Below are 11,347 nucleotides of genomic sequence, written 5' to 3' on the forward strand. Positions count from 1 at the left end.
TGGTCCCGCCCCATTTCCGGGCGCGCACTACACCGCCCCCCGACTCCTCTGATTGGCTGAGGTGAGGCCGAACCCTCCCGAAGGGGCGGAGCCGCACGAAGGGAGCCGAGAGGAGCCGAAGCCGCCCGAACGGTCGGAGCAGCCACCCGAAGGTACCGGGGTGGCTTCGATGGGAGCCGACAGCTCCCATTGCCCCCCTGTTAGCCACCGCTGAGTCCCCTGACCCCCCCCATTATTCGGATCGGCTCGGAACGGCCCGGCTCGGCACGTCTCGGCACATCTGAGGCCCTGTCAATCACTCTTCTTCCTGCCCCGCTTCGACACCGCCCCCCCACTCCTCTGATTGGCCGAGGCGCCACCCGCGCAGCCGCCTTTCTTCACCGTCTGCAGTACCGAACATTGGCCACATGATGGCAGCACCAGTCGTCTCTCGGCGCCGTACCTCCGCTTTCCCGATCGCCGCCCGAAGGACACACGGTAGTACCGGACAGCGGCCCCCAGCCGCTTTCTCCCCCGTCGCCCCCCATTTCAATGCTGAATTTTCGACAGAGCGGCCCCCCCCTTCCGTCTGCACCGACACATGACGGCAGCAGCGAGCGGCTTCCGGAGCCGCTCCGCCCCCCCCCACCTCCACCACCTGCAGTACCGCCGTTCGGACACACGGTGGCAGCACACGCTCCCTTTTTCGGTGCCGCAGGGGAAACGGGCTCGGGAGCTGCTGCTCCTCGCCCGGTTTCCATCCACGGAGGAACGCTCCTCGGAGCGGTGCTTTTGGTTTTGCAAACGCCGCAGGCATCACCTGCACACACAGAGCTCCTGCCCTCGCTTGGCCACCTAAAATTCAGAGGGAGCTCTGCACACGGCCTCTCCCGTGCCCGTTCTCTGGTACCCAGAGATGGGGCTGTTCTCTGGATAAAGCAAATTATTAGCAGTATCAAAATAATAATTAGCAGCTAATATATTATTATACATGTAATATATGATATTAATATAAAAACATTTCACCGGTATAATCTGAATGTATTACACCTGGATGAACTTTTACTCCTTGGAGAGTTGTACTTGAGCATCCTAAGAAAAGACCCATAAATCCATTTGATAGAGGTCCTCAGACACTGGTAGCTATAGCTTTAACAGTGTCATGATCTAATACAATATCAGCACTTGCTGCCAAATCTAACCCAGCGCTGCCTGCTGTGATAGCTACAAATTTTGAGGTGGAGCATTTGCCACAAAAACCCTGTTGTTTTGAGGGGCACTGGGTTTCGCAGTTGGCCAAATGGTTCTTTACTGAGATTAATCAAGGGAAGTGCAGTAGGTTGAGGAGCATGAGGTTAAAATCTGTGGCACTTGGGGATTTGTGCCTTCAGGGGAGTCTACGTGTGGTTTGCCCATAGTGTTTTAGCAGAGTTACATCCTCTTCTAGGTCTAACACCGCATTTTGGCTTCAATTGTGGGCTTCTTCAACGTTACGGGACATTTACTTTTGAAGTTACTGCAAGTTATTTCCCCCTGTTAATGACAATTTCCATTATCGTGCCATTTCTGTAGATGCACAAGGGTTAGGGTGACCACTCAAGGCAGACCAGTGTGCTGGGATAGTCCGGAGGACATGCTCTCTGTTGTGCTCGAGCACAGGAAGAGCTGTGGGAAGCCTGAAGAAATTTGGGATTAGAACTCAGAGGAAAATTTCCTTCCCAGCAGCTACCCCCCAGCAAAACAGCTGCTTTTGTTAGACCCTGACACGTTACACATCTGTGCAGTGCTAAAGAAAGGGGGGTAAACTGTACGGAAGCAAACACTTCAGAATGATTCCTTCCCCTTTCCCTCTGCCTATTAACCAGCAAACTGGAAAGCTATAGAATTGTGAGCATATGGAGCAAAACATAATAAAAAGATAAAGAGTGTTCTGGGTTCAGCAGTAGCAGTCATTTTTTCTCCTTCTTGGTAGCTGGTGCAGTGCTGTTTTGACTTTCGGCCTGGGAACAGTGCTGACAGCACCTATGGTTGTAGTTACTGCTCAAATGTTTGGTTTGTCCAAGGACTTCCTGAGCCTCATGCTCTGCCAGGGAGGAGGGGAAGCCGGGAGGAAGGAGAGAGGACACCTGACCCAGGCTAGCCAAAGAGGTATTCCATACCATAGCATGTCATGCCCAGGATGTAACCGGGAGTTACCCAGAAGGGCTGGGGCTCTGGGGGGATGGAGGAGGTATCTGTCAGTGCTCGGTCGGGCAGGGTGAGGAGAGTTACTGGTCAGCGGGTGGTGAGGTGTTGTATTCTCTTCACTTGTTATTTCCTTTATCATTATTATTACTATTGGTGGTAGCAGTAGTGATTTCTGTTATACCTGAGTTATTAAACTGTTCTTATCTCAACCCATGGGAGCTACATTCTTTGGATTCTCCTCCCCAGCTCTCTGGGAGTTGGGGAAGAAAAGGGGGGGAGTGAGTGAACGAGCTGTGTGGTTGGGTTTAAACCACAACAAAGTGAAAAAAAAAATTCTGGTTGAGCAGCTGTTTTTCTGGCATTTCATTTCATTTCGGCATTTTTGGTTTCATTTGTGGACGTCAGAATTTGGATGGGGGGAATAATGTAGCATCTGGGCTGGTATAATGTCAGTAAACAGGTAGAGATGGATGAATTAGTTGGAATTAATTGCAGCACCATAGGCTGGATGTGGAAATAACACCATGCACATGAGTAAGTGGTGGAACTGCCTGATCTCCCAGGTCCATGCAACCCCAAATCAACCCCTTTGCATTAAGTGAGCCTCAAATTATCCCTCACACATTACAGTCCCGTGAAACTGAAGCAGCTCTGGTTGGGGTGGTAGCAAGGCATGCAGCAATCCACAGTTAGAGCTATCTTCTAGTTAACGATGAACACTGGACATGGAGTATTCTTAGCAGTTGCCGTGGCTGAACATTCTGCTTCAATTGAACTTTGCACTTAGGGAGCTGGTCTGTGGGTCAGCAGAGCGTGCTGTCCAGTGAGGTTTCCATAGATGGGGTTTTAGGTGTGTAAGTAAGTCAGGATATCCAAATTTGTGGCACTGTTCCATGGGCTGCAGGGAGATAGCCTGCCTGGAGCACATCCTGCCTGCTTCCTCCCTGATGTTGCCATTTGAAGAGCTGTTTCTCTCACACATTCTCACTCCTCTTTCTTTTGCTGTTGTGCAACATCCTTACTTCTTTTTAAATATGCCATCACAGAGGCAGTACCACCATTGCTTCTGGATTCTGCTTTGGCCAGTGGTGGATCCTCGGAGCCATTTGGTTCCATACAACATGGGGCCAGTATCCTGTGTCTTCCCAGAGAAGCCAACCCTGCAGCCCCTGCCCTCTGCTACCATACTGTTGTGCATAAACCGTATAGAAGGGTGCTCTGATCTGTCAGGAAACCACCTACAAATCAGTAATATCTGAAGCTATAAAATTGAAATTAGAAAAGAAAAATTTCACTTTCAGACACTTTATGCAAACCAATCAACCACTGCAATAAACACGCAAAGGAAGTAATCTGCATTATTACTGTGTTCAACTTTAGATGCATTTCCAGCAACTTGTACTTTAGTCACAAACAGCCATGTTAGATGAACAAGTAAATCAGTGAAATTCATTGCCCTATGCCACAGATATGCCAAGCTTATACTGTTACACACAGAGAGAAACAAAAATTCTCATGTACTAGGATTAGCTCATTTTGCCTACAAAATGCAGGAGTTGCTTCCTAAACTATTTATTTCCTTTCCAAAAGCAGAAACTCTTCCATAAATAAGGACTGCATCTGCAAAACTCCTTTCTAGCATCTGCCTTTCAGATGTCACAAACATCCCCATATACACACACCCCTTCTTCACTTTGTGGGACCTGAGGCTGTTTGCCAAACTTTTGGAAAGAAAATCCAAATATATGAACCAGAAACGCTCCAGCAGATACTGGCACCTAATTCTCAAAGAGGAATGCATCTTAAGTCATACCTTTTCCTTTATCAGCGAGCTGAGGCTGTTTCCTCATTAATATGTTGGCCACTGTAAATCTTAATCTTAAAAGCCAAACTGCATTTGTGTTTCTGCTTTACTGATTGTCTATCCCAGCTGAAACCAGGACCCTGATGCCGATAAGTAACAAATGTCATAGTCAGGCCCCACAACCGAGCTGGGAAGTGAAACTGCTCCGAGAATCTCACTGCAGAACTTCTTTTGTGACTTGGCATGTTTCATCACCATGGACACGCACAGCTTACAAACAGCAGCATTCCTTAGAGGGCACAGGCTGGCAATCAGAAAATGCTGTCCAATAGACCAGGAACAGCAAGCCACAAGAAGCTCTCTGGAAAATCCATGAAGACCACAGGAGCAGGAAAGGTCAGTGCTTTCTTTAAAACACTCACCCCATTCTGTATACCAACTGCCACAAGGCCTGGCTTTCCCATGCAGATGTAGGAATTTCTCTAGCATTCATACAGCTCTACAACTGCCTTTTCCCTAAAACCACACAATTAATATTAACTCAGTTCTAATATTGCATGTTGTGACACCCTTCTGTGTCACGTATGTTTCCCAAAACAACTGCAATGATTTCTGTACAGAGTCTTATGTCTCCCCATAACTGCTCTACTTCTGATGCAGCTGCCATATTCTCAGCTTGGAACCTGTTCTACTATTACTGTGGCAGGCGATTTTAGTATATTTATTCTATTTTGTTCACTTACCTCCTTGAATTTTTCATATTTTCTTTAAAAACGGTCACCATTTGTATTACGATACAGTAACTTTTATGCTCATTAAAACTGTTAGTTACCAGACTTCTCTCCAGTTCTAAATCCTTGATTGCACTGTTCCTCTTTTGAATTAGTTTAGAAATTCAGCACACAAGGTACTAGTTACCCCTCTACTTTCCTATTTGTATATGCAATAATCATTAATAGAATCATACAGAATCATAGAATAATTAGGGTTGGAAAGGACCTTAAGATCATCCAGTTCCAACCCCTTGCCATGGGCAGGGACATCTCACAGTAGACCATGTCACCCAAGACTCTGTCCAACCTAGCCCTGAACACTGCCAAGGATGAAGCATTCACCACTTCTCCGGGCAACCTGTGCCAGGGCCTCACCACTCTCAGAGAACATCTTTCTTATGTCTAACCTGAACTTCCCCTGTTTAAATTTGAACCCATCCCCCCCTTGTCCTACCACTACAGTACCTGATGAAGAGTCCCTCTCCAGCATCCTTGTGGCCCCCTTCAGATACTGGAAGCTGCTCTGAGGTTTCCATGCAGCTTCTCTTCTCCAACTGAACAGCTCCAACTTTCTCAGCCTTTTGTCACAGGGGAGGTGCTTCAGCCCCAGTCATCCTCGTGGCCTCATCTGGACTTGCTCCAACAGCTCCGTGTCCTTCTTATGTTGACACCAGAACTTCACATAGTGCTCCAAATGGTGTCTCACAAGAGCATAATAGAGGGGCAGGATCACCTCCTTCATGCTGCTTTTGATGCAGCCTAGGACACAGTTGGTTTCTGGGCTGCAAGCACACACTGAACCCAGCTCATGATCAGTTTCTTTAATAGTGATGCACTTTCCTTCCTTTACTGTCTATTGTGGACTTAACTGTGCTTCTTAGATTGCACGTATCTCAACAGCTTTAAAACATAATGCTGCATGTTAAAAAAAAAAAATAAAAAGAACCTCCTGAAATGAATACTTGAAAAAAAAAGGCAAATTCTTAATACAGCATTGCAGGCACAGTGCTCACACTGTCTGAATATATATTCAAATCGTTACATTATCACTAAATGTTATTTCAACAATACCCTGCCTCATTCACATCACAGAAATTGTCTAACATCACATCACAGAAATGTCTAAATACAATACATCCCTTTTCTAGGCTATATTATCTTTTAATAACTTGATATATGCAGAAGATCAATTTTTAAAAGTGCTATATAGGGCACAATCATTATTCCATCACCTTCACTTAGTATCTCACAAATGTTGCAAAATGTCTTCAAACTTATTCCTTTAATTCAGGAAGTGTTTAGCTGTACTTACCAGTGAACCTGTGCCACACAGTCAAGACCAACAAAACCACTATTCTGAACCTAAAGGAAAAAGTATTAATATCAGACATGTACAGCTCCTATCTTGCTGCTGTGCTTCATCATTCATTATCCAGTAATGTTTGACCCTTTTGGAAAACAAGCCTGTGCTCTAAACATGCATATTACTCTGGTAAATTTTACTAGCATCTTGGTTCTATTCGTCTCCTGGACCTGATAGTTACAAACAAGGCAGTACTAGTTTGAGATGTGAAAGCTGGGCATAGCCTTGCAGTAACCACAAGATGATGCAGTTCAGGATCCTGAAAAAAGGGAACAATGCAGATAGCAAGATCACAACCCTGGACTATAGGAGAGTAGAGTCTGAGCTATTCAGTGTCTGGAAGAATCCCAGTGGAGATGGTCCTTGAAGAGAAGTACAGGAGAGCTCCTCCAATCTCAAGAACAGTCCATCCTGAATAGCAGGAAGTCAAGCAAGGATGGAAGAATGCCTACACCGAAGACCAAGATGCTCCTTACAAAACTCACATGTAAAAACGAATCATCCAAGTGTCAGGATCATGCAACCCAGGATGAATACAAAGACACTGTCCAAATGCGCAGGAAGCCAAAGCCACCTGGAGTTGAATACAGGAAAGAGTGTGAATGGCAACAAGAAAGGCTTCTACAGGTATATGAGCAGTAGAAAGACCATCAGGGAAACATGGCCTTTTAGCTAAAAGAGGCAGAGGACGAGTGACAGAGGATGCCAAAAAGGCTGAGCTACTCAGTGCAGTTTGCATTGGTCTTTACTGGTAAAACTGACCTTGAAGAATCTGAGGTTCCTGAGGCCAGAGAGAAAGCCTGGAGCAAGGAAGCCTTGTCCATAACGGAGGAGGATCAGGTTAAGGAACATTTCATTTAAACAAAATGGAGGTACACAGTTCTACTGGAGCCAACAGGATGAAGAGGATGTAAAACTTTTTTACTGTGAGGGTGGTCAAACAGAAGGAACAGGCTGCCTGATGGGCTTTTAGAGTCTATGTCCTTAGAAATACCCCAAACCTGACTGGACACATAATTAAGCAACCTGCTGTGGTTAACCCTGCTCTGAGCAAGGGGCTGAACTAGGCAATCTCCTAAGGTCCCTTCCAGCCTCAGCTGTTTGATGGTTCTGTGAATGTGTCCTTATCGGTGGTGAGTAACACAGTGGGAAGTATCAGAACAGAATTCCTATGTGCAGTGTAAAGTGGTGTCTGTGTGTACCCAATGCAGATGAGCTGAAGCCAGATGCTTGCTAGAAAGGCATTTCCAGTCAAGGACAAAAGAATGTGGCATAGTTTTTCCACTGCAACTACTCCTCTCAGTATGGACTCATTCCACCCAACCAAAATGTCCTTGAAATCTTGAGAGTTTAAAAATAAAATGATAAAGTTTTATTATAAAAATAAAACATTGTGTTTGACCTACTATGCAGTGCTTTGTCACATACCTAACACAGGCCAAAAATACATAGTCTACTGCAGAAATACAAATAGATTAGCTATGATAATATTGTGCTTTGGAATAACTTGATCAGTATAAATAGAAAATTACATAGGTAGAAAGAGAAGCCTCTCATGCCACCTTAATCAAACTGTCTTTATTAAAGGACTGATATCTTCTCAGCAAGAGACAAACCAGAGACAGAACAGCTCTTAAAAACACAGAAAACCAAGGCATGGTTACCAATGTACTCTGACAGAGCCATAACATCTTCCTCATGATAGAGTAAGCCATTTTACCTTAATTTGACTAAAACACCAAAGCAAATTTTAGGCTACTTACCTATATTGAAACCAAAATAGAAAACAGTAAAGGAGATGTTGAATTGATGTTCAGCCCTGAATGTTGTGTACTTATCTCCCACCCACCATCTCTGAGAGAAGAATCCAGTCCTAGACAATACACACATCCGTATGGTACATTCAACATTCCATCAAAATCCATGGCACATTTCCCATGACTGGATCTGGGAGGATGTTTCTTTAGCCATTATTGCCTTTATGGTCATTATTTCACTCTCTATATATTCATAAATATTTAGTTATCTGTGTCGTATCTCAAATGACATTATAGTTTAAGATGATGTCCAAGAAGTTATCAGTTTATGTCACCTCAGGCAGTGGAAGGATAAAAACATGGTCAGTCTCCAAAGTGAGTGAGTATCTTTCTTGATTGCTGAATCCCGAGATTAAAACTGGTTGCAACACTTTCTCTTCTGCTCTCATTTCATAAGAAAATACTGACTGAACTTTCTAAATCCAAGAAAAGGATTCAGCTGTCTCTTCAAATACAACTGCAGGCCATAGCTTTGATGGAGGAATAGGGCTTAATCTGTACTACTGTCCATAATATTTTCTACAGATAACTTCCAGTCCAGCCTGATGACTTAGCACTTATGTTTTATAATTTGCTTTATGAATATGGAGGTTTTGGGCATGCCTCTGTTAGCACTTTAGTTCTTAACTTGCTGCTGAAGTTTTAAGGACAAGGTCTACTGCCTACAGAAAGACAGTACAATAACTGGCCAGTGGAATTTGACTTTGTACTCCAAACTATAGAAATAATACAACATTATACAATGAAAGAGAAATCTTAAAAAGATGTGTATTTTCAGTTTAGCAGAACTACTTCGTAGTTAAGTAGGAATATAAAAATTAAAATATGCATTTGTGCATGTTTCAACTTACAACATAGGCCAGACATGAAACATTTAGGCCAAACATTCTAGCTGCCAGAATAATCACTGAAAACATAAGAACATAAGAGGACATGGTGAAGCAAAAAGCAACATTCATACATGTGGCATAAATACTTGGTTAGAATTTGTCATTTTTCATTCTGTTACAGTTTGCTAGTGTTTGATACTCCCAGTGTGGACTATGGCATCCAAGACAAAGCAGAAGAAACAAGACACCACACGTGCTGGAAAAAATAAGCAAGAAATAACAACCAAGAATGGAGATACATCCAAAGTAGTAAGTGACATGGAAATACTTGCCCAAGAGAGAAAATCATACTTGCAGAAGGAATATAAGGTTGTTACTGAACATATGAACACATATATGGGAAGGATAGAGTATTTCCTACAGGAAAATAAATTCCTAGAAAAGGAAGCCCAACAGAATCAGGAAGAGGGCAACGCTTACCTCTCTTACATAAAAAAACACAGCCAGAAGTGCCAGGATCTGATAATAACATTAAATGACCAGAATCATGCTGATCTGTCTGAAGTTGAGATGCAGAAAAAGAAGCTCATCTCACAGTACACAGAAAAAGAAAAGGATGTAAGGAGCAATCTGATGAACATGGAGTCAAAGTACTCTCTTCTGAGCATGGAGGTTGAAGACCTGAAGCCTTTCAATGACCCATCTTATCGAAAGGAACAGATAAAAAAGATTAAGCAGCTGCAGAAGGAACTGTTGTTCACAAAGATACAGCATTCAGATGAAATGCACAAAATCAAGACCAGATTTCTGCAGGCCAAGGATGACTGTAGGATGGACTTTCAGCAGAAAATCCAGGTTCTCACCAAGAGAGCAGAAGAAGCAGCAATACAATCTCTAATTCAGCATATCAAGCAAGTAAAAGCAGAGAATTGGCATCTGCGGCAGGAATTGCTCAGACTCATCCAATACTCAAAAATCCTTAAAGAAACTAAAGTTCAATTGAGAGAGCAGCAGGAGCAGCTTCTTCGGGAGAACCAGTACATTCAGGACATGGCACATGCACGACACAATGTAACTGGTGAAACCTCCAGGTCTCACAGCCTTTTCAGATGTGCCCATTAACCTCACTCATGCCAGTGTCAGAAGATATTGATGGACTGCCAGCTGCTGCCACCATTAGCTAAGTAACAGAGTATAGGGAAGAAAATATTCTGTGGGAGGATGAAAGGATTGACACAGCTCATGCTCATCACATGATCCAGACAACAGATCTTAAAAGTAACATCAGCTCTAACTTTCATGACATCTATATTAAGGCATTTGAAACTGCAATCCCTTCATGTCCCAGAATAAACAATGACATTTTCTCTTTGAAATCAGACTTTTATGTTTCATTAACTAATAATTTTTAATGGGCAAGTTATATTCTTAGGCAGTGAGGCAAACTTCATCTAAAAATACCGTAGTACCCAGTATAGGCCAGCTCTTACTTTCAGCAATATTCATTTTCCCAAATCTTCTACATGGCAAAGACTTATTTTACCTTCTGCTAGTCTCCAAAGAAGAGAAAATAAATAAAATCAAATAAAGGAACCAAATCATTTACACAATATAAGCAGTTGAATTATTTGACCCTTGGTCATAGCTATCAATAAAATACCTTAATTTAATATATGCATATCAATTTTTACCTCATTCTTTTCTTGCTTTAGTGTTTCACTTGAGAAGCAAGAGGTAAACAGTTGTTTCTAACAGACTTCAGCCACGTTCTCTTTCCAAGTTGAACATTTCTGGGTTTCAATTACCTCACTCAAAATGACACCAGAGGTCACTCTTAGTCCAAGTTTTAACACTCACATTGGGCTATTTTATACAGAAGCAGACCTTTGTTTCAATTGGAAGAGACCTCAAAGTAGGATCAACCAGAGCAGGTCCATTTTCAGTGCTTTTTAGTATCTCCAAGGTCTCCACATCCTCTGTGTGCATCCTGTTCCAATGTTCTGCCACACAGGTAAGAAAAAGAAAAAGAAAAAGAAAAAGAAAAAGAAAAAGAAAAAGAAAAAGAAAAAGAAAAAGAAAAAGAAAAAGAAAAAGAAAAAGAAAAAGAAAAAGAAAAAGAAAAAGAAAAAGAAAAAGAAAAAGAAAAAGAAAAAAAGAAAAAAGAAGGAAAGGAAAGGAAAGGAAAGGAAAGGAAAGGAAAGGAAAGGAAAGGAAAGGAAAGGAAAGGAAAGGAAAGGAAAGGAAAGGAAAGGAAAGGAAAGGAAAGGAAAGGAAAGGAAAGGAAAGGAAAGGAAAGGAAAGGAAAGGAAAGGAAAGGAAAGGAAAGGAAAGGAAAGGAAAGGAAAGGAAAGGAAAGGAAAGGAAAGGAAAGGAAAGGAAAGGAAAGGAAAGGAAAGGAAAGGAAAGGAAAGGAAAGGAAAGGAACGAAAAGAAAAGAAAAGGAAAGGAACGAAAAGAAAAGAAAAGAAAAGGAACGAAAAGAAAAGAAAAGAAAAGAAAAGAAAAGAAAAGAAAAGAAAAGAAAAGAAAAGAAAAGAAAAGAAAAGAAAAAGTTTTTCTTATATTTAGATGGTATTGAAATTCCATCACAACTT

The 11,347-nt window shown here is 42.5% G+C and overlaps 1 protein-coding gene across 1 annotated transcript; it reads left to right on the forward strand.

The window, feature by feature from the left end:
- The first annotated feature begins 100 nt into the window (after positions 1 to 100).
- Positions 101 to 9,875, forward strand: CCDC166 (coiled-coil domain containing 166). Its single transcript, XM_034062424.1, has 2 exons — positions 101 to 477; positions 8,935 to 9,875. The coding sequence occupies exon 2, from the start codon at positions 8,967 to 8,969 to the stop codon at positions 9,873 to 9,875; it is 909 nt and encodes a 302-aa protein (XP_033918315.1). The 5' UTR covers positions 101 to 477; positions 8,935 to 8,966.
- Positions 9,876 to 11,347: the final 1,472 nt, after the last annotated feature.

This window comes from Melopsittacus undulatus, chromosome 1 (genome assembly GCF_012275295.1).
Source record: "Melopsittacus undulatus isolate bMelUnd1 chromosome 1, bMelUnd1.mat.Z, whole genome shotgun sequence".
NCBI classification, from domain to species: domain Eukaryota; kingdom Metazoa; phylum Chordata; class Aves; order Psittaciformes; family Psittaculidae; genus Melopsittacus; species Melopsittacus undulatus.